At 34.0% G+C, this 25737-nt stretch overlaps 1 protein-coding gene across 1 annotated transcript in view; it reads right to left on the reverse strand.

Moving 5' to 3' along the window:
- The window catches only part of LOC143083988 (uncharacterized), a 50113-nt gene that overhangs the window by 16280 nt on the left and 8096 nt on the right, over positions 1-25737 (reverse strand). The window contains exons 3-4 of the mRNA XM_076260400.1: positions 16723-16980; positions 14519-14983 (exon numbers count right to left, since the gene is read on the reverse strand). Coding sequence (XP_076116515.1) covers positions 14519-14983; positions 16723-16980 — 723 coding nt within the window. The remainder of the gene's footprint in view (positions 1-14518; positions 14984-16722; positions 16981-25737) is intronic.

Raw genomic sequence — 25737 nt, forward strand, 5'->3', positions numbered from 1 at the left:
TTTCCCATAGGGTCCTATGTTAAACTAAGTCCCATGCTGGCGGCCATCTTGGATGATGGATGGGCTACAAAGTAACAACACATGGTCAGCACGGCATAAGGAACATTCATGCAATGTTTGGTTTCATTCCATTCAGTTGTTCTCTAAAAGAAGTCATTTGTATGCATTTCCCATAGGGTCCTATGTTAAACTAAGTCCCCCGCTGGCGTCCATCTTGGATAATGGATCGGCTACAAAGTAACAACACTTGGTCAGCACCACATTAGGAACATTCATGCCATGTTTGATTTCATTCCATTCAGTGGTTCTCTAAAAGAAGTCATTTGTATGCATTTCCCATAGGGTCCTATGTTAAACTAAGTCCCCCGCTGGCGGCCATCTTGGATGATGGATTGGCTACAAAGTAACAACACTTGGTCAGCACTCCATAAGGAACATTCATGCTATGTTTGGTTTCATTCCATTTAGTGGTTCTCTAGAAGAAGTCATTTGTATGCATTTCCCATAGGGTCCTATGTTAAACTAAGTCCCCCGCTGGCGGCCATCTTGGATGATGGATCGGCTACAAAGTAACAACACTTGGTCAGCACTCCATAAGGAACATTCATGCTATGTTTGGTTTCATTCCATTTAGTGGTTCTCTAGAAGAAGTCATTTGTATGCATTTCCCATAGGGTCCTATGTTAAACTAAGTCCCCCGCTGGCGGACATCTTGGATGATGGATCGGCTACAAAGTAACAACACTTGGTCAGCACCACATAAGGAACATTCATGCTATGTTTGGTTTTATTCCATTCAGTGGTTCTCTAAAAGAAGTCATTTGTATGCATTTCCCATAGGGTCCTATGTTAAACTAAGTCCCCCGCTGGCGGCCATCTTGGATGATGGATCGGCAACAAAGTAACAACACTTGGTCAGCATCTCATAAGGAACATTCATGCCATGTTTGGTTTCATTCAATTCAGTGGTTCTCTAAAAGAAGTCATTTGTATGCATTTCCCATAGGGTCCTATGTTAAACTAAGTCCCCGGCTAGCAGCCATCTTGGATGATGGATCGGCAACAAAGTAACAACACTTGGTCAGTACCTCATAAGGAACATTCATGCCATGTTTGGTTTCATTCCATTCAGTGGTTCTCTAAAAGAAGTCATTTGTATGCATTTCCCATAGGGTCCTATGTTAAACTAAGTCCCCCGCTGGCGGCCATCTTGGATGATGGATCGGCTACAAAGTAACAACACTTGGTCAGCACCTCATAAGGAACATTCATGCCATGTTTGGTTCCATTCCATTCAGTGGTTCTCTAGAAGAAGTTCAAAATGTAAATTGTTAACGACGACGACGACGACGGACGACGACGGACGACGACGACGGACGACGGACGCCAAGTGGTGAGAAAAGCTCACTTGGCCCTTCGGGCCAGGTGAGCTAAAAATATAAAATTTGGCTAAAAGTAACAACACTTGGACAGCACCTCATAAGGAAGGGAACATTCATGCTATGTTTGATTTCATTCAATTCAGTGGTTCTTTAGAAGAAGACATTTGTATGTATTTCCCATAGGGTCCTATGTTAAACTAAGTCCCCCACTGGCAGACACCTTGAATGATGGATCGGCTACAAAGTAACAACACTTAGTCAGCATCTCACAAGGAACTTTTATGCTATGTTTGGTTTCATTCCATTCAGTGGTTCTCTATATGAAGAAACTTGGATGTATTTCCCATAGGCTCTTATGTCAAGTCCTTAAATGGCGGCCATCTTGGACGTTGGATCGGCTACAAAGTAACAACACTTGGTCAGCACCTCATAAGGAACATTCATGCTATGTTTTGATTTATTCCATTCAGTGGTTCTCTAAAAGAAGTCATTTGTATGCATTTCCCATAGGGTCCTATGTTAAACGAAGTCCCCCTGCTGGCTGTCATCTTGGATATTGGATCGGCTACAAAGTAACAACACTTGGTCAGCACCTCGTAAGGAACATTCATGCCATGTTTGGTTTCATTCCATTTAGTGGTTCTCTAAAAGAAAACATTTGTATATATTTCTCATAGGGTCCTATGTTAAACTAAGTCCCTCGCTGGCGGCCTACTTGGATGATGGATCGGCTACAAAGTAACAAAACTTGGTCAGCATCTCATAAGGAACATTCATGCCATGTTTGGTTTCATTCAATTCAGTGGTTCTCTAAAAGAAGTCATTTGTATGCATTTCCCATAGGGTCCTATGTTAAACTAAGTCCCCGCTGGCGGCCATTTTGGATGATGGATCGGCTGCAAAGTGACAACACTTGGTCAGCACCTCATAAGGATCATTCATGCCATGTTTGGTTTCATTCCATTCAGTGGTTCTCTAGAAGAAGTTCAAAATGTAAAAAGTTAACGACGACGCCGGACGGACGCCAAGTGATGAGAAAAGCTCACTTGGCCCTTCGGGCCAGGTGAGCTAAAAAAAGACTTAAAAAAAACAAACTTAACATTACCACTGTACCATGAAAATGAGGTCAAGGACAGATGTCACCTGCCAGTTGGACATATACACCTTACACTCATTTTATACACCAATTATAAAAGACTTATTGCTTAAAGTATCTGCTATATGGACTAGACTAGGGAAACTTAATCTATTCACTGGTCCATGAAATGAGGCCGAGGTCAGATGAAAACTGTCTGACGGGCATGAGGACCTTGCAATGACATTAACGGTACCAATTTTCTTGCACCAGATGCGCATTTCAACAATACATGTCTCTTCAGTGATGCTCATGGCGAAAATATTTGAAATCCAAAGCATATATAAAAGATGTAGAGCTATAATCCACAAGGTCCAAAAAGTATAGCCAAATCTGTGAAAGGAATGGGAGCTTTGCATGAGGGAGATACTTTCCTTAATTTATAATAATTTCTAACATTTTGTAGCAGCAAATTTTAATAACACAAAAAAAAATCGTATTTTTATTCCAGAAGTACTGGCTTCTGGGCTGGTGATACCCTCGGGGACTAACAGTGCACCAGCAGAGGCATCGACCCAGTGGTAGTACTAACATTAACAGTACCAATTTTCCTGCACCACATGCGCATTTCGACAATACATGTCTCTTCAGTGATGCTCGTGGCCAAAATGTTTGTAATCCCAAGCTTATATAAAAGATAAAGAGCTATAATCCACAAGGTCCAAAAAGTATAGCCAAATCCGTGAAAGGAATGGGAGCTTTGCATGAGGGAGATACTTTCCTTAATTTACATGCATGTACTACATATTGTTATCCTAATATACATAATAAGAGAGAAATTTCAAGAAGTCACTGAACCATGCATATGAGGTCAAGGACAAGGGACATATGACAGACGGAAACTTCATAACATATTAAGGCATCTATATACAAAGTATGAGCATCCAAGTCTTCCACCTTCTAAAATACCAACAATCAATCAATCTATTCTTATTTTTTAGACTGGTGTGTAAACCACACCTCTTATAGTTATTTGTCCACCATGACTGGACATCACAAAGGTTCCTGTCACAATTTAACTATGACACAAACTTATATCATGTATTTATGGCTATAATTGGTCTTGACAGTCCTGATAAGAACATTACAATATGAAACGATTCAACGGTCCAATTTATTACAAAACAGTAATCAAAAACAAGACATAATTGACATTACATGAAACAACAACCACATGAAACACTCATCTACAGGCTTCTGACTTTGGACAGGCACATATAGAATGTGGAGGAGTTGAACTAAATTTGAGTGCACCAGCCAGGACAGTGGTGTTATGACACAACATGTTAACAAACTATGCAAAACATTAAAAGAAAAACAAATATGACAAACAGCAAAACACAAGAACCACTCAATAGCAGGCTCCTGATTTGGTACAGGCACATAGAACATTGTAGAATATGGTCGGTTATTAAATCAATACCTACATGTACATACCATTACTATTTTTTTTTTAGATTGAACATATTGTTGTAGCTTAAATGTGCATGTGTTTAAAAAGAATATTTAGTATGGGTTTAATTAACTTATAACATGTATAACAATATCAACTTTTATACCAATAAAAAACAATATTCCCTTCTTTTTTAAGAACTGGGCCATTGAAAGTTAGATGAAAGATGATCTGCATCATTGGGTTTATGATAATGTGGAAAAGTACTAATCGTTTTGAGGTAAGAATGTCACAGAAGAGACACAGCAAACTTTCAATTTATAAGAATATACAAATATTTACATTTTTGGTTTACAACCAGTGGCAAATACTTCACTTAGATGTCAACTTACCTTAGGTTATATATATTACCGTAGTTTCATCTATTCAAAATCACAGTAAAGGCTGTTCCGGTCTAAGTGAAAGGGTCGAAAGACACTTTTTGTTTTAAATCAACACTGATGTAACTTTTAGTTGATTATATTTCCAAAATCTTTCTTAAAAAAAACCCACAACCCATCAAATTTAAATAAGTGTTTTCTGATGGATCTTTTTGAATTTCACTTTAAGACAACTGTTGAATATTTTATACGAGTTCATAAATTTAGATGTCGGTATTGATACTAATTTTAATTTAATTTATTCTAGAATTGGTTCCTCAGATGTCAGTAAAAGAGACTTACGACTTAATTTTCATGTTTTTGAACAGAACTATTAAAAAGAATAATGGTGCAAAATCAACAGTATCTGGTATGTACATGCTTTAGTTTTAATAGTATAATAATAAGCTGTAAGTGTGGAATGCTTTCCAATGAGACAACTATCTATGAATGCCTTACAAATGTAAATGAGAGCAATAATAGCTAATGTTACCATACAGCCTTTAAATTTAACAAGCAAAGCCAATACCTTAAATTTATTTATGACGCTGACACATTCATTACACATGACGATAAAAAACACTAGAATTCCAAATATATTTGAAATAATGAATTCCTACATTAATTATACCCCACACAACTAACGAAGTTGTGGAGGGTATAATGTTTTTGACCCATCTATCTGTCTGTCAGTCTGTCTATCCGTCAGCTCGTCAGTTCGTCAGTTCGTCAGTCCTGTTTCCCAATCATCGCAACTCCTCTCAAACTACACAACAGAATTTCATGAAACCTTTTTAGATAATAAGGACATATTATGTAGTTGTGCATATCGACAGGAAATTACGATTCATTTTTTCCCTAGGAGTTATGCTCCTTTGAACTAATTTGCTTTAATGTACTACTGCAACAGTTTGTTATTGCAACTTCTCTGAAACCACACAACAGAATTTTCTTGAAACCTTTTTAGATTATAAGGAAATACCATTTAGTTGTGCATATCGACAGGAAATTACGCTTCAATTTGTTTCTAGGAGTTATGCCACTTTGAACTTATTTGCTTTAATGTACTACTGCAACAGTTTGTCATCGCAACTCTAAAACCACACAACAGAATTTCATGAAACTTTGTAGATAATAAGGACATACGACAGGAAATTACAATTCAATTTGTTTTCTAGGAGTTATGTCCCTTTGAACTTATTTGCTTTAATGTACTTCTGCAACAGTTTGTCATTGCAACTGCCATGAAACCACACAACAGAATTTCATGAAACTTTGTAGATAATAAGGACATATGACAGGAAATTACAATTCAATTTTTTTTCTAGGAGTTATGAACCTTTGAACTTATTTGCTTCAATGTACTACTGCAACAGTTTGTCATTGCAACTCATCTGAAACCACACGACAGAATTTCATGAAACTTTGTAGATGATAAGGACATATAAGGAAATTATAGTTCAATTTTTTCTCATATAATTTTTTGTTCTTGCACTTATTTTATTTCTCCAATGACAATGTGGGGACGTCGGGTATGTGAGCGAAATCACTAAGGTTCTTTTATTGCGTATTCATTAAAACTAATACATTAAACTATAAATCAAAAAAAAAAATCAGGATGATATTCATGTGATTATGGACTCCTAAAGGATTCCTAACAACTAATTATGTGGTCAAGGTCAAAGATTTTAAAAGGCAACTGAATTTCTCCCAAAAAAATGGTTTTCAAGTGCTTAATAAAATACATTGGATTGAAGAATTGCTTAGATATATGACCATTTATAATTAAAATTAACTCAAATATGAATTTTCTTGATACTAGGAAGTTGTGTATTTGTTAACGGCAAAGGTCCACTCAAAGATTGTTTTGTTTTTCTAATGTTAATTAAATACAGAAAAATTAGCACTCATACATGTCATGTGGCAATTCATGCCAGATTTTATAAAATGTATATCAATGGCTTACATCACATGTCAAGAGTTGGATTGAGGGAAATAGAGAGAAATATCATCGAGATTTATTAACAGTTCAAACAAGAATTTGTGGAATTTTAGTTATTGTCCCTGGGCAGACAAGAACCAGATGCTCCACAGGGCACAGCTTTATACGACCGCAGAGGTTGAACCCTGAACGGTTGGGGCAAGTATGGACACAACATTCAAGCTGGATTCAGCTCTAAATTTGGATTGTGATTAAATAGTTGACACAGTATAATCCTCTCAACAAAATGTTTGAAGAAATTTTCTTTTTATATATGAAATCTGAAATGAGAAAAATTTAACCACCCCCCCTCCCATTTTTTTTTTACATCCCCCTTTCCCTTTTTCCAAAACTGATCTCAATTCAAATTTCTAATGGAGTTTGAAACAATAACTACTCATTTAAATACATCATAAAATATTAAAATGTAAAATAAAGTGCTTGTTATCACTGAATGGTAAAGATTGTTTTAATTTATCAGTTGGTAGTAAAAGTAAATATACATTGTATATTGTATAAAACAATAATTTAAGTTGATTCAACTACTATTCTGGACAAAGAAAGATAACTCCAATTGAAAATTTCTTGCTATTGCACAATATTGTGCAATTAGATATTTCTTGCTATTGCGCAATACTGTGCAATTGAAAATATTTGCTATTGCACAATACTGTGCAATTGAGAAGATTTCTTGCTATTGCGCAATACTGTGCAATTGAAATTTCTTGCTATTGCACAATACTGTGCAATTGAAGATTTCTTGCTATTGCTGAATACTGTGCAATTGAAAATTTCTTGCTATTGCACAATACTTAATATAATAATTTTGGATCCTGATTTGAACCAACTTGAAAATTGGGCCCATAATCAAAAATCTAAGTACATGTTTAGATTCAGCATATCTGAAAAGCCCAAGAATTCAATTTTTGTTAAAATCAAACTTAGTTTAATTTTGGACCCTTTGGACTTGAAGGTAGACCAATTTGAAAACGGGACCAAAAATTAAGAATCTACATACACAGTTAGATTTGGCATATCAAAGAACCCCAATTATTCAATTTTTGATGAAATCAAACAAAGTTTAATTTTGGACCCCGATTTGGACCAACTTGAAAACTGGGCCAATAATCAAAAATCTAAATAAATTTTTAGATTCAGCATATCAAAGAACCCCAAGGATTCAATTTTTGTTAAAATCAAACTAAGTTTAATTTTGGACCCTTTGGACCTTAATGTAGACCAATTTGAAAACGGGATCAAAAATTAAGAATCTACATACACAGTTAGAGTTGGCATATCAAAGAACCCTGATTATTCAATTTTTGATGAAATCAAACACAGTTCAATTTTGGACCCTTTGGGCCCCTTATTCCTAAACTGTTGGGACCCAAACTCCCAAAATCAAACCAAACCTTCCTTTTATGGTCATAAACCTTGTGTTTAAATTTCATAGATTTCTATTTACTTATACTAAAGTTAAGGTGCGAAAACCAAGAATAATGCTTATTTGGGCCCCTTTTTGGCCCCTTATTCCTAAACCGTTGGGACCTCAACTCCCAAAATCAATCCCACCTTTCCTTTTGTGGTCATAAACCTTGTGTTTAAATTTCATTGATTTCTATTTACTTATACTAAAGTTATTGTGCGAAAATCAAGAATAATGATTATTTGGGCCCTTTTTGGCCCCTTTTTCCTAAACTGTTGGATCAAAAACTCCTAAAATCAATCCCAACCTTCCTTTTGTGGTCATAAACCTTGTGTCAAAATTTCATAGATTTCTATTCACTTTTACTAAAGTTAGAGTGCGAAAACTAAAAGTATTCGGACGATGACGACGACGCAGACGCCAACATGATACCAATATACGACCAAAATTTTTTTAATTTTTGCGGTCGTATAAAAATGCAACAAAAAGGGACATTGGAAAGTTCTGTTCTTTTATTAGCTTCTTTTTTATTTACTCAGGTCACAAGAGAGCTGGAGACCTTGAGAGGCAGGAAAAGAACAGACCAGGGAATCACAGATCCATATCAGATAATAAAATTAAATCGAAAATTTAAAGTTTGAATTTTATGTTATTGAAACTATTAATTTAATTACAAACTTCCTGAAAATTTGGATTTTGTTTATTATTGAATAGAGGCTAAGGGTATTTGACCATCATCAATGTGCTTACACATTGATTTTCATTCAACTTTAAGAACTTCTTTTTAGGTTTTTAGGGGAATATCTGTTGTATAAGTTACAAAGTTTTGTATGGATATCCACATTTTGAATCAGTCTGAATGTTTTCTGAATATATATCTGAATCCTTCTGAATCCTTCTGAATCTGTTTGAATCAATCTGAATGTTATCTGGATATTTCTGAATGTGTCTGATTATTTCTTAATCCTTCTGATTAAAATCAGATTTTTCTGAATTCTTTCTGAATATTGCCTTAATTTATTCTTACATAATTCTGATTTTTGTCTGAATATTCATATGAAAATTCTGAATTGTTCTTTAAAAGTCCGAAATCCAGTAAAAATTCAGACATTTGCGTAAATGTACATTATTTTAGCCATTCAGACATTATTCAGAAAAAATTAAGAAAAATTTAGAATACTTGTCAGACAGAATTCAGACATGTTTTTTTCATGAGGGCAGATGGACGGACGGAAAGCGTTGCATTTGGGACAATAAACACTAAACCTAATTCAGATTGGTACCCGATAAACCTAGTATGTTGTCATGAGAGTAAATATGAAGACAAAACTGAAAACCATAAGTCATTTGTGTAGAAGATTTAGATTTTCCAGTTTTTGTACCTTATGGAAAATGTAGTTTAGTTTAAACATATTTATTTATAGTGGATTGCGAAACAAGTTTTGCAACTTATATTAATCCCTTTCCACTTTGCGGGTGCGAGTGCTGCCTTGTAGCGGCATTAGCCTACTCTTTTTCGAAATCTACAAGGGTGTCTTTAACGTGCAAGAGATATGGCTCTCTCTTAACACGGGTCAGCCATTTATCGTCCCCTTCCGACGGACTATCATCGTTTCCTCAAGACCATACTCGCAAATGGTGTCAAGGGAGACCTGAAAATTGAATTCCTAAAATTTTCATCCCGAACGGGAATCGAACCATGAACATTTGTGTTAGTAGTCCGATGCAATAACCACTACACCACGGCTATCACGGAAGATAAAGAACCGCAGACCAATAGCATACACATAAGACAGATGTTTGACTGATAAATCTGTCCTTTTAACAAAAGCTTTAATTAGATCTTAGATATAAAAATTGGTATGACTGCCAATGAGACAACTCTCCATCCAAGTCACATTTTATAAAAGGAAACCATTAAAGGTCAAAGTACGGTCTTCAACACGGAGCCTTGGCTCACACCGCACAGCAAGCTATAAAGGGCCCCAAATATTACAAGTGTAAAACCAACGTTCTAATCTATGTAAAAAAACGAGAAACAAGAAATACTTATGAACCACATCAACAAACGACAACTACTGAATATCAGATACCTGAATTAAGACAGGTGCAAACAAGCGCAGCGGTTTTACACGTTTTAATTGTACCAAAATTTCACTCTGATCTGATCTGAAACAATAGTGTAACATCACAACATAGAAAAACACACTATAAATTATCAATAGAAATGACTTAACTCAATCAAAAGACATGTTAACACAAGTGAACATACACTGGACAAACAAATTTAATCTATGAAACAATGCAACTACAAAATCAAAAAAACAAACTAATGGATGAATAATTAAAGTAACAGTTATGAAATGTTAAACAATTTCAGAAAAAAAAAACAAAATCGGTTTGTATTAGGTTTTGGATTTTCAAAATTTTGGCATCGAGTATCAATGAAGAGACATTCGTTGTTGAAGAAATGCATATCTGGAATTGAAATGGTACAATTAATTTATTAATTGACTAATTGCTTCACATATTTTTCTCTGTACTCATGGTACTTGAAGAAATAATGGGTATATATAGTTCTTGAAAACAACTTGCATCTTAAGCTTAGTAACTAGAGGCTCTAAAGAGCCTGTGTCGCTCACCTTGGTGTATGTGAATATTAAACAAAGGATGCAGATGGATTCATGACAAAATTGTGTTTTGGTGATGGTGATGTGTTTGTACATCTTACTTTACTGAACATTCTTGCTGCTTACAATTATTTCTATAGATAATAAACTAAGCCCAGTAATTTCAGTTGAAAATTTAGTAAAAATTTACAAATTTTATGAAAATTGTTTAAAATTGACTATAAAGGACAATAACTCCTTAGAGGGGTCAATTGACCATTTTGGTCATGTTGACTTATTTTTAGGTCTTACTTTGCTGTACATTATTGCTGTTTACAGTTTATCTCTATCTATAATAATATTCAAGATAATAACCAAAAACAGCAAAATTTACCTAAAATTACCATTTCAGAGGCAGCAAACCCAACAATGGTTTGTCCTATTCATCTGAAACTTACAGTGCTGATAGATCTTGACCTGATAAACAATTTTACCCCATGTCAGATTTGCTATTAATGCTTTGGATTTTGAGTTATAAGCCAAAAACTGCATTTTACCCTTATGTTCTATTTTTAGCCATGGCAGCCATCTTCGTTGGTTGGCCGGGCCACGCCACACATTTTTAAAACTAGAAACCCAAAGGATGATTGTGGCTAAGTTTGAATTAATTTGGTCCAGCAGTTTCAGAGGAGAAGATTTTTGTAAAAGATATATTTGATTTACGAAAAATGGTTAAAAATTGACTTTAAAGGACAATAACTCCTAAAGGGGTCAACTGACCATTTTGGTTATGTTGACTTATTTGTAAATCTTACTTTGATGAACATTATTGCTGTTTACGGTTTATCTCTATCAATAATAATATTCAAGATAATAACCAACCAGATGCTCCGCAGGGCGTAGCTTTATACGACCGCTGAGGTTGAACCCTGAACGGTTGGGGCAAGTATGGACACAACATTCAAGCTGGATTCAGCTCTAAATTTGGATTGTGATTAAATAGTTGACACAGCATAGGTTTCTGACACAGAATGAATGTGTTCTAATGAACTTAAAATTTTTGTTTTCTCTTAGAGCAATTCACTATGCTGTTGAATATTAATCCTCTCAAAACAAGAATGTGTCCTCAGTACACGAATGCCCCACTCGCACTATCATTTTCCATGTTCAGTGGACCGTGAAATTGGGGTAAAAACTCTAATTTGGCATTAAAATTAGAAAGATCATATCATAGGGGACATGTGTACTAAGTTTGAAGTGGATTGGACTTAAACTTCATCAAAAACTACCTTGACCAAAAACTTTAACCTGAAGCGGGACAGACGGACAGACGAACGGACGGACGAACGAACGGACAGACGGACGCACGGACGGACGCACAGACCAGAAAACATAATGCCCCTCTACTATCGTAAAAAATGTTTGAAGAAATTTTCTTTTTTATTTATGAAATTTCAAATGAGAAAAATTGAACCCAATTTTTTTAATCACATCCCCCTTTCCCTTATTCCAAAACTAATCTCAATTAAAATTTCTAATGGAGTTTGCAACAATAACTACTCATTTAAATACATCATAAAATATTAAGATGTAAAAAAAACTGCTTGTTATCACTGAATGTTATTTATTATAATTTATCAGTTGGTAGTAAAAAGTGAATATACATTGTATATTGTATATAACAAAGATTTAAGTTGATTCTGGACAAAGAAAGATAACTCCAATTAAAAAAAAATCTTGCTATTGCACAATATTTTGCAATTAGATATTTCTTGCTTACTATTCTGGACAAAGAAAGATAACTCTAATTAAAAAAAAATTTGCTATTTCACAATATTGTGCAATTAGATATTTCTTGCCATTGCGCAATACTGTGCAATTGAAAAGACTTGCTATTGCACAACACTTAATATAATAATTTTAGATCCTGATTTGGACCAACTTGAAAACTGGGCCCATAATAAAAAATCTAAGTACATTTTTGGATTCAGCATATCAAAGAACCCCAAGATTTCAATTTTTGTTGAAATCAGACTAAGTTTAATTTTGGACCCTTTGGACTTTAGTGTAGACCAATTTGAAAACAGGACCAAAAATGAAGAATCTACATACACAGTTAGATTTGGTATATCAAAGAACCCCATTTATTCAATTTTTGATGAAATCAAACAAAGTTTAATTTTGGACCCCGATTTGGACCAACTTGAAAACTGGGCCAATTATCAAGAATCTAAGTACATTTTTAGATTCAGCATATCAAAGAACCTAACTGATTCATTTTTTGTCAAAATCAAACTAAGTTTAATTTTGGACCCTTTGGACCTTAATGTAGACCAATTTGAAAACGGGACCAAAAGTTAAGAATCTACATACACAGTCATGACAGTTAGATTCGGCATATCAAAGAACCCCAATTATTCAATTTTGATGAAATCAAACAAAGTTTAATTTTGGACCCTTTGGGCCCCTTATTCTGTTGGGACCAAAACTCCCAAAATCAATACCAACCTTCCTTTTATGGTCATAAACCTTGTGTTTAAATTTCATAGATTTCTATTTACTTATACTAACGTTATGGTGCGAAAACCAAGAAAAATGCTTATTTGGGTCCCTTTTTGGCCCCTAATTCCTAAACTGTTGGGACCTAAACTCCCAAAATCAATACCAACCTTCCTTTTGTAGTCATTAACATTGTGTTTAAATTTCATTGATTTCTATTTACTTAAACTAAAGTTATTGTGCGAAAACCAAGAATAATGCTTATTTGGGCCCTTTTTTGGCCCCTAATTCCTAAACTGTTGAAACCTAAACTCCCAAAATCAATCCCAACCGTTCTTTTGTGGTCATAAACCTTGTGTCAAAATTTCATAGATTTCTATTAACTTAAACTAAAGTTATAGTGCGAAAACCAAGAAAATTCTTATTTGGGCCCTTTTTGGCCCCTAATTCCTAAAATGTTGGGACCAAAACTCCCAAAATCAATACCAACCTTCCTTTTGTGGTCATAAACCTTGTGTTAAAATTTCATAGATTTCCATTCACTTTTACTAAAGTTAGAGTGCGAAAACTAAAAGTATTCGGACGCCGGACGACGACGACGACGACGACGACGACGACGACGACGACGCCGACGCCAACGTGATAGCAATATACGACGAAAAATTTTTCAAATTTTGCGGTCGTATAAAAACAGCAAAATTTCCCTGAAATTACCAATTCAGGGGCAGCAACCCAACAACGGGTTGTCCGATTCATCTTAAAATTTCAGGGCAGATAGATCTTGACCTGGTTGACAATTTTACCCCTTGTCAGGTTTGCCCTTTATGCTTTGGTTTTTGAGTTATAAGCCAAAAACTGCATTTTACCCCTATGTTCTATTTTTAGCTGTGGCGGCCATCTTGGTTGGTTGGCCTGGTCACCGGACATATTTTTAAACTAGATACCCCAATGATGATTATGGCCAAGTTTGGTTTAATTTGGCCCAGCTGTTTCAGAGGAGAAGTTTTTTTTGTAAAAGATTACTAAGATTTACGAAAAATGGTTAAAAATTGACTATAAAGGGCAATAACTCCTAAAGGGGTCAACTGACCATTTCAGTCATGTTGACTTATTTGTAAATCTTACATTGCTGAACATTATTGCTGTTTACAGTTTATCTCTATCTATAATAATATTCAAGATAATAACCAAAAACAGCAAAATTTCCTTAAAATTACCAATTCAGGGGCAGCAACCCAACAACGGGTTGTCCGATTCATCTGAAAATTTCAGGGCAGATAGATCTTGACCTGAAAAACAATATTACCCCATGTCAGATTTGCTCTAAAAGCTTTGGTTTTTGAGTTATTAGCCAAAAACTGCATTTTACCCCTATGTTCTATTTTTAGCCATGGCGGCCATCTTGGTTGGTTGACAGGGTCATCGGACACATTTTTTAAACTAGATACCCCGATGATGATTGTGGCCAAGTTTGGTTAAATTTGGCCCAGTAGTTTCAGAGGAGAAGATTTTTGTAAAAGTTAACGACGACGGACGACCACGACGGACGACGGACGACGGACGACGGACGACGGACGCAAAGTGATGGGAAAAGCTCACTTGGCCCTTTGGGCCAGGTGAGCTAAAAATAAATGAAATGTTAAATATTTTTATTCTCACTATATAAAATGTTACCTTTTGCATTTTTGTCGTCAGCCTCATTGAGTTTTGTAACAACAAGATAAATTGCATCTGGTGACAAAAATGTTTGATGTGTGTGATAAAATTCTTCATCTCCTGCAAAATCCCATAACAACAATGTGGCATATTCTTCTTTGTCATGTAAATCAACATTAGATTTAAGCATGGTTTCAATATCCTTTTTAGCTTCTTCTATTGATTGATTTGGCTGCTGATTGGTTACTGGAGGTTTAATTCTAGATTCAGTTGATACTTGAGGTTTCACTGTAGATTCACTGTATAATGGAGGTATTTCAGACTGCCCCGATACTGTCTCTGATACCTCACTACGTTTGTACAGAATGGTTTTGGGGGTGTTGTCCGTCACAGCTTCATGTGTTTCGTCTTCTACTGACTCTTCAATTGTTCCTTTGTATTGTTTCAATAGTCTTGCGTGAATTTCAGCTTCTTCTTTGGTTCCTATCATTAGAAAATTACAATCATATGGAAGAAATGTAGATAAATGTTGAGTAAGATCATATTATAAAATCAGCAATAAAAATACAACATCAATTTTTTTTTCCAATCATTAATTCTAAAAATATACACATGGAGAGTTATCAAAATTGAAAAATGGAGTTTCTTTGGTTGGTTAGAATATTGAAATAGCAGTTTTTGGGGTTCAATGAAAACCCACAAAACTTGATGCATAAATTTCATATATAGATTCTGGGAGTTCCGAATTTATACAGTTGACGTGGATTTCGTAGCTTATCCTGCTCTCACATGTGATGACATTGATTTAAAAAAGTGATATGAATGCCAGGCTATGCACAAAAGGATGACGTTGTAAACAATTACAACTCACTGTTTGCCTTCAAAATTATATAAAAACCACACCGTCTCATTATGATTCAAGTTTAAATTTTTAATGCAATATTATCATTCTTAATGGAGGCTTCTTATCAATGTTGGGAATATCAATTAAATATTATCATCAATAGTAGTTTGAAACTTTATTAAGCAAAATATTGACAATAAGATATATGATTTTTTTTTATCTAAATTCATATATACAGAGATACATGTAGATATTAAAAATGGTTTCAACATAAATACTGGATATTTGAGGATGCTGAGTGTATGGAAAGTATGTATGTAAATTTTCCATCGTGTATTGAATTTATTTATTAAGTCCAAATTGGTTTTAATTTTTTATATATATATTACGATTTTTCACGTATTTATTTTTTAGACGTACATATCATGAACATTGCTCCTGGAAAAAAAGTGGCTGCTATCTTGATTGGCAGCTAAAAGTGGCTGCACCTGAGTCTGGTTCAAAATAATTGTATAATAATACATAGAATAGTTATCAAAGGTACCAGGATTATAATTTAGTACGCCAGACGCGCGTTTCGTCTACATAAGACTCATCAGTGACGCTCAAATCAAAATATTTATAAAGCCAAACAAGTACAAAGTTGAAGAGCATTGAGTTCCAAAATTCCAAAAAGTTGTGCCAAATACGGCTAAGATAATCTATACCTGGAATAAGAAAATCTTTAGTTTTTTGAAAATTAAAAGTTTTGTAAACAGGAAATTTATAAAAATGACCACATTATTGATATTCATGTCAACACAGAAGTGTTGACTACTGAGCTGGTGATACCCTCGGGGACGAAACAAATAGTGTTATAACAATATTCCTTATTTCTGTGCGTCATATCCTAGATAAAAAAATTATGTACATCATCTTTTAATTTCAACTTGTATAAGAATGACATTCTTTCCAATAACTAAACATACTGATCACACGAACAATCAAACTCTGTTCGATGTCAAATTATGCGTTTCATACATATGGATCCAAATGAGGTGCACCTATTGTCTGGACAATAATGTAACAACAAAGGCATATTTTTCTTGTGTTCACATTTTCTAATACTGTGTAAAAGCTAATAACATTAATGGTAGAACTTTACTGTACGAGATATGCATTCCTACCATAAATGTCTCTTCATCTAATTTACTATTTAAAAAAATTCTTGACCTGGATTCATCATATTCATTGAAATGTAGCCTTTAATTGGATATTTACTTGTGAGACTTCCCAATAATATTGCTGAAAAATAAGTGATTTAAACTAAAAAAACAAAATTGTTATAAACATTTTCCTACGAACAGGAAACAAAATATGTTAAGCATACACATCATACCATCTAATTTATTCCACACGCCATCATCAGACATCGCCTTGCATTTTATTGTGCGGATTTCTATTCCATTTGTACTGGTAACATCTGTAATATCTTCACCAAACAATTTTTTAATCAATGAAGTCTTTCCAGCACCCTTTTTTCCAACAATTACTAAACGTATGTCTCTCTTTTTCTCAGATCCTGACTGAAGTAATTTAAGGTACAATTCAACAGATCTTTTGTCTGTCATTAATTTTATTTCAGTTGGAACTTCATCTACAAAGTCAAAGATATGTTTGTGAAAAAGAACATTATCTTTCCCAATTGTATTATGATATAAGTGTTATAGTATGCATATCTGTCATTGTTTGCAAATATAAAATTTCGATGTTTTCAAATTAAGATGGTTAAACCAATAGTTACGTGCTGTTTTAAACAGGTGATCATTTTTTGTATCTTTATGTGCCTCTTAAATGCCAAAATTTTAAAACGGTATTCCATTTTACAGTGAAAATTTCAGGCAATTCATAATAATATATATAAAAAACTGCATTCCCAAATATACTTCATAATTTATAATCTTAAGCATGTTAAGGTGAAATACCACTTTTCATTTTACCCAATTAGTCTTTGTTAAATTTGCACTTTTAAAAAAAAAATGTGCAAAATTTATCTTTTTTTCAAATAAACATGATAAAGAAATACTTGGCATGCGTTAAGTTTTATCCTCTCCAGTACTGTAGACGAAATTTCAAATAACATTTCATTGCATATAAGAAAATAACCATCACTGAAAATTAACCAATAAAATGTTCACCTCTGTTTTACCCGTGTACAACATGTACAAGCTTTAGTAACCAATTGTGTTACTTCAAGTTTCTAAAATATTCTATAGAAAAACCAAATAAAAAAATGGTGCTTTGAAACACCCAAGATATATGTGTATGACCCAGAATTCTTTTAATGCAATGACATGTAGTATAAAGCATCTACAACTGTTAAATCCGTATGCAACCGGATGTGACGTACTATGGATTGGTGGTATAACGCCAAAAATACACTAATGAAGCATCATCGACATGTGTTAAAAGAGATTTTGCTTTATAACTAGTGATTATATCCATCTTAAATTTTCGGTGATTGATTCATTGGTTAATTGTTGTTTAACGCCAATTTCAACACTATTGTCATAGGGTGAAACTTGCACATTTATTTCTTATCTAGGATCAGTATTTAATTGCCCATATTAATTTTCTATGCTCAAGCGTGTTAAGTATTTGTTGATTTATTGTTTTCATGAACTTTAGGAGACTGTCTGATTGGCCGTTAAATTTATTGTATGATGCAGCTGTGTTTTAACTGTAATCGTTTCTAATTAGAAGCCGTATAATTCATGTCTCTGTTTGTTTATATTCTGTCCTTATACTTGTGTGATCTGGAGATAAATGACGATTTACTGTGTGAGAAAGTCATGAAAGTAGCCAGGGCCTTGGCAATAATAAAACTTAGTGAATGTTGAGATTCGACGTCACAGGATTTAAGATAGTTAGTGATTATAGATAGAGAATGGACGTGTCTTTATATTACATGTAACAATGTAATGTAATGAAAGTGTATATATGTGAATTTGTACATAATAAATATGTATGTATGAACCTGAGTTTTTAAAGCCAGTGCCTTAGAAGAGCTCCGTGACATTATGGTGGCCAGCAACGGGATTTATTTTGGATTTTAATTGAACATTTTGGATTCAACTGTTAACTCTGCAATATGCTACCAAAAGGACGAATAAGAAGAAATATATCGGAAGAGAGGAATGCAACAATAACTTTTTGGAAGAAAACATCAAAGATCTGAAAAAAAATGAAAATGTTGGCAATGCAGAGAGGAAGAGGTGGTTTTGGAAAATTTTGAGAATAGTTTTCAACAATTGAGAAGACAAAGAAGAGGACGTGAATTTGAAAGTAAAAAAAATCTACGCGAATCAGACAGTAGGCCGATTTGCAACTTTTATATGAAAGTTGGACACATGGAGAGAATATTTGATGAAGAATTCTTCATATATGTCGAGAAACTAGAAGTTGCTTCCTTAAAAGGAGGGAAGGCAGCAGAAAACGAAATGAATCCTTAAGTTTTTGAATGTGGAAATTTCGGAAATTTGTCTATCGTGACGTCTGTTCTGAATGATGTCGAATTTACTACTGAATATATTTTTTTGGAAATTCGTCTGTCGCGACATCTGTTCTGAATGAAGCTTATGTCAGATGTTGTAAAGGAAAAGGAAATGAATCCTTCTAAAGTATGTGGAAATATAAATTTGGAAATTCGTCTGTCGCGACGTCTGTTCTGAATGAAGGTTATTTCAGATGATGAAAATGAAAATGAGGAAATAGAAAGTTTGTCGTCATGGGGCTCCAAGACAGTTAAAAACTTTCGATCAAGCCGTATGAAATAAATTTGTAAAATTATAGAACAGCATACCATCCTGAAACAGATGGTTTATTGGAATGTTTAACGGAACATTAACCGCTATGTTATCAAATGGATGTTAGTGGACACTAGCTTGATTGGGACACGTTTATTACTTTTGGGTTGATCACTTACTTCGTTGTACGAAAGTATACAAGAGACTCTGTTGTTCCGAACATTAATCAAATTGTAAATAGTGACAATACAATGGTGAAATTTTAAGATACAATGCGATCACGAAATGAGTCTAAGAGGTTAGAAAAACATTATTTTGTACAGTTTGAGAATGGTGAGACCCAGTGGGTAAAAGAGGATGCTATTAAAGATTTTGCAATTATAAAAGACTTTCATATTTCAAATGAGAACAATGCATAGACTGTGAATTTGTTTAAATGTGTTAAAAAAAAAATATAATATTGTGTATGTATATATATACCATGTATGAGTAAGAGTGTGTTTGTGTGTCGGGACGCCAAAGCTAATTGGGGAGGTATGTCATAGGGTGAAACTTGCACATTTATTTCTTATCTAAGATCAGTATTTAATTGCCCACATTAATTTGCTATGCTCAAGCATGTTAAGTATTTGTAGATTTATTGTTTTCATGAACTTAATTCTCCTTAATTATGAATTACCTTCAACAAAAAATGTTACAGGCAAATTATAAGAGCTAGCCAAGGACATGTAGCAAGTCCTCAAATCTCAGATATAGCCATATACCAACAAATAAATAAAATTCTAAATATCTGTCCACACAAAAATAAAATATTATTTGATAAATGTATGCAAGATGATGGATATATTTTATTTCAAGGTACTACGGAAGAAGTTAAACTTCTTTTCGAAATAGCAAACACAAACCACAACCTACTGCAATTTACTTGTGAAATTGACAGACAAAGTTTGAAATTTCTAGACTTAGAAACGTATAAAGGACAGAGATTTCAAAAAGAAAATATCTTAGATATCACTGTGCTTAAACGGCTGTGGGTAACTTAAGTTACCCACAGCCAAAGATGGATCCGCCTTGCGTCGGTTAGATACTTTTCTTCTATAGAATAACAATACCACGAATGCATCAATTAAACAACTGAATTTAAAAGTTGTATTAATCGTTTAGGGAAACCCCTAAACTGGAAAGGTGATTAAATTCTACAAAATAAACGATCACAGCACGATTTTAAAAAACACTTAGGCTGTCCGTAACTTCAAAACAACTTGTCCGTAACTTTTTTCATCATACCAATAGAGATGTCCGTAACTTTCAAAGAATCGACATACGCGGATGTAATGTTTAAACTGATGATAGAGATTGCATCGAATATATATTCACAAAACGAAGTAGATGTCTAGTATGATATAATTCATTGTATTGATGGAAGACAAACTTGGGAAAAGTATGAAAAAAATCACGATAAATCCGCAAAACTCGGGTCTCATTTTGTATAACGTCGGGGTACCCGAATCGCCTAGTTCGGAGGGTTGTTTCCGATCATAGCAGATAAACTGTTGAAACATCATTGTTCGTTTTTATTTTTGAACAAGTAGACTACACAAGTATTTTTTACACATACATGTAGCATGTATACACTTACTGATTTTCTGCCAGCAACGACAAGGGTAGCGTGAATCCGGGATTTTGGAGGGGAACCCAAATTGCCCAGGCATGCAGTGGATAGACTATACGAGACTTAAGTGCACAAACTTTTTCCATCTTTTTGAAAAAGCCAAAAACACTTTTCTCTCATCCCCACAAAAACAAATCCCATCAGCATTGACAGTAAAATAAAAGGGGTGTCAATCTGGACACACTTGGACGTTGCGCACGGTGATATTGCGGCACCCTGGCCAAGATTTACAGTAAATGGGAAAACTTAAAAAAAGGACATTTTGTATAAATGAATAAACCTAGTTTTACAGCTAGCTGCATATTTCATTTGTATGCAAGTTGCATTAAATCTCATTAAACTGAATAAAACTAAAAGACACAATAGGTAAAAGTCAGTGACAATAAAAGGAAAAGAGCAGTCAACATAGTGTAACAATTCGACATAGTATATAAAAACATAAATAACTACGTAGGACAACAGGGTAATTTAATAGTCTAACAACCCCTGATAACATATAAAGAGAGAGGAAACAAATTCAAAAAATCATAACACTATAACTAACTAGTGGGATGTATAAATACCGAGCCGTGTCAAAGAGTATTCATCAAAATACACATAAAGGTGAAGGAATAAGAATTCTTAGACATACCTCTGATCCTAACAATTTTAATGAAAGAATACACATATTTACAGAAAAATTAATACAAAGAGGTTTTGAAATCGCTTTTGTAAATAAAATATTAAGAAATATTTCCCATACAGAAAGATTAAACAAATTAACAAACAAAGAAACAAGCATAAACAAAAACACATAACTATAATATATCTTTCATAACACAATACCACGCTAATGCAGAAAATTTACAAACCATTATAAGAAAACTTTGGCATTCAATTCAAGACAACCCACAGTTCAAAAATCTCTTTGATAAAAAACCTACAATTGCATTCAAAAGAAACAGGAACATTGGGGAAATCGTTAAGAAACACTTGAAATAAATCAATGTCTCCCAATAGAAATTTATTAGACAGTTACACTAAAACCAAAAGAAAGGTGCGCTGTCAATGCATATTGAAACGTATCTTAAACTAAATCTAATAACCAAAACCAGTGATCCATACAATAATAAATAAAATGTACAAAATAATAAACAAATAAAGATTTAGAGAATAAAAAACAAAACGGCCGACCTCTGAAGAAAGGAGTATGTTCGATAAGGTCCTAAAACGGCCCCCTTTTTTAACGTTAATTTCAAATTAGCATTTATTGACCAATACCACGATAAATTATAGCTAATACATTGACTAGATGGGATATAGGCCATTTTGTCAAAAAATTTACGTTTCTGCGTATCATTATGACGTCACAAGTTGTACTCATATTGATTTTTAACAAAAAAATCAATGAAAATGGATAAATTCCCATAAAATATTGGACAGGAAACATAGAGCGCATACGTCGACAACAAAGATCTTTTAAAATAATGTTTATAAAGACATTTCTCATGTCTCATTTGAATATTAAGCTTGTCGACGCCTGCGCTCTATGTTTCCTGGTACTCTATATGGTTGAAATCCAGCTGATTTTGTCAAATTTTACCAAAATCCTTTATTTCGACCTTTTTGGGATGTAAAAATCAACGTGTTAGAATAAAACTTTGACAAAAACGGTTCTGTTCAACTTTCTTCCATGTCTTTATGGCAATTAAAAACATGTATTGTCTTGTTACTATAAACTTGATAATTGGGGCCAAATATGGCCCTTACCGAACTTACTCCTTTACCTGGAATATAATTCAGCAAGAACTGGAAACATTGTACACGTAGCACGTAATCAATGTAAGGTCAGAAATGTGATCCATACTATAAAAGGGTGGATATTGGATCAATATACCTATAATTTATACTAGTGTTATGAAAAGCTTGTTATTTGAAACTGAGTAGCAAATTACTTGTGACATATTTCCTATAAAGTCACAGTGGTCTTTAAATAACCTTAATTAAAAGTTTGCTGCCAGCGTTCTCTCTGTCATTATAACAATAAATGAGTATGTTAATGTTTTGATCTGTCAGCGTGTCGATATGTCAATATGTTGATTTATCAGTCTTCAAATGTGTTGATATGTCCATGTATTGATGTATACGTTTGTTAATGTGTTGATATGTCAGTGTGTTAATGCGTTGATGTTTGAATCTGTTAATGTGTTGGTCTGTCAGTGTGTTGATATGTCAATGTGTTAATGTACAAGTATTATTGTGTTGATCTGTAAATGTGTCTATATGTCAATGTGTTTATGTATGATTCTGTAAATGTGTCTATATGTCAATGTGTGGTTGAGTCTGTAAATGTGTCTATATGTCAATGTGTCAATGGTTGAGTCTGTTAATGTGTTGATCTGTTGGTGTGTTAATACATCATGTGTTGATATATGAATTTGTTATTGTGTTGATCTGTCAGTGTTTCCATCTGTCAATGTGTTTATGTAAGAGTCTGGTAAAATGTGGATCTATCAGTGTGTCAATGTATTAGTGTAAATGTTGATTTGTCAGTGTGTCGATATATCAATGCATTGAGTTTTGAGTCTGTTAATGTATAGATCTGTCAATGTGTCAATTGGTCAATGTGTCTATATGTCAATGTGTCAATGGTTGAGTCTGTAAATGTGTCTATATGTCAATGTGTGAATGGTTGAGTCTGAAAATGTGTCTATATGTCAATGTGTCAATGGTTGAGTCTGTTAATGTGTCTATATGTCAATGTGTGAATGGTTGAGTCTGTAAATGTGTCTATATGTCAATGTGTGAATGGTTGAGTCTGTAAATGTGTCTATATGTCAATGTGTGAATGGTTGAGTCTGTAAATGTGTCTATATGTCAATGTGTGAATGGTTGAGTCTGTAAATGTGTCTATATGTCAATGTGTGAATGGTTGAGTCTGAAAATGTGTCTATATGTCAATGTGTGAATGGTTGAGTCTGTTAATGTGTCTATATGTCAATGTGTGAATGGTTGAGTCTGTAAATGTGTCTATATGTCAATGTGTGAATGGTTGAGTCTGTAAATGTGTCTATATGTCAATGTGTGAATGGTTGAGTCTGTTAATGTGTCTATATGTCAATTTGTGAATGGATGGGTCTGTAAATGTGTCTATATGTCAATGTGTCAATGGTTGAGTCTGTTAATGTGTTGATCTGTTGGTGTGTCCATACGTCATGTGTTGATATATGAATATGTTATTGTGTTGATCTGTCAGTGTGTCAATATGTTAATGTGTTGATTTAGGAGTCGGTTAATATGTTTATCTGTCAGTGTTTCGATATGTCAGTAAGTTAAATCTGTCTGAGTGTCTATATGTCAATGTGTTGATGTATGAGACTGCTTAAGTGTTGATCTGTCAGTGTCATGATGTATAAGTATGTTAATGTGTTGATGTGTCAGTGTTTCAATATTTTAATGTGTTGAAATGTCAGTTTGCTGATATGTCTATGTGTTGAAGAATCCATCTGTTAATGTGTTGATGTATGACACTGTTCATGTGTTGTTCTGTCATTGTGTCGATATGTCAATGTGTTGATGTATTAATCTGTTAATGTGTTGCCTTTTACAACTGATTTTTAGAGTTCGTTCTTAAGTTGTACTGTAACACAACTGTCCCAGGTTAGGGGGAAGATTGGGATCCTGCTTACATGTTAAACCCCGCCATATTCTGTATGTATGTGCCTGTCCCAAGTCAGGATCCTGTAATTCAGTGGTTGTCGTTTGTTGATGTGTTACATATTTGTTTTTCGTTCATTTTGTTTTACATAATTTAGGCTGTTAGTTTTCTTGTTATAATTGAATTACATTTGTCACTTTGGGGCCTTTAATAGCGAACTATGCGGTATGGGCTTTGCTCATTGTTGAAGGCTATACAGTGACCTATAGTTGTTAATTTCTCTGTCATTTGGTCTCTTATGAAGAGTTGTCTCATTGGCAATCATACCACATCTTGTTTTTTTATATGAAATGTCAGTGTGTCAACATGGCAATGTATCAATGTATTAGTCTGCTTTTGTATTGATCTGTCAATTTGTCGATATGTCAATGTGTAGATCTCTCAATGTGTCAATGTGTAAAAAGCTTTAGAATTGTCAATGTATTAATATGTCAAAATATCAATGTGTCAACTGGTCATTGTGTCGATATGTCTATGCGGCAATGTTTGAATTTGATTCTCTTTTGATTCCTCAATTTTGATATGTTGATCTGACAATTGATTAATATGTCGATTTGTTAATAGGTCAACTGGTCAATGTGTCTATCCGTCTATAGGTTAACTGGTCAATGTGTCTATCCTTCTATAGGTTAACTGGTCAATGTGTCTATCCTTCTATAGGTCAACTGGTCAATGTGTCTATCGTCTATAAGTCAACTGGTCAATGTGTCTATCCGTCAATAGGTTAACTGGTCAAGGTGTCTATCCTTCTATAGGTAAACTGGTCAATGTGTCTATCTTTCTATAGGTTAACTGGTCAATGTGTCTATCCTTCTATAAGTCAACTGGTCAATGTGTCTATTCTTCTATAGGTTAACTGGTCAAAGTGGCTATCCTTCTATAGGTTAACTGGTCAATGTGTCTATCCTTCTACAGGTTAACTGGTCAATGTGTCTATCCGTCTATAGGTAAACTGGTCAATGTGTCTATCTTTCTATAGGTTAACTGGTCAATGTGTCTATCCTTCTATAAGTCAACTGGTCAATGTGTCTATCCTTCTACAGGTTATCTGGTCAAGGTGTCTATCCGTCTATAGGTAAACTGGTCAATGTGTCTATTCTTCTATAGGTTAACTGGTCAAAGTGGCTATCCTTCTATAAGTCAACTGGTCAATGTGTCTATCCTTCTATAGGTCAACTGGTCAATGTGTCTATCCGTCTATAGGTCAACTGGTCAATGTGTCTATCCTTCTATAGGTTT

The sequence above is a fragment of the Mytilus galloprovincialis genome, chromosome 7 (genome assembly GCF_965363235.1).
Source record: "Mytilus galloprovincialis chromosome 7, xbMytGall1.hap1.1, whole genome shotgun sequence".
Classification (NCBI taxonomy): Eukaryota; Metazoa; Mollusca; class Bivalvia; order Mytilida; family Mytilidae; genus Mytilus; species Mytilus galloprovincialis.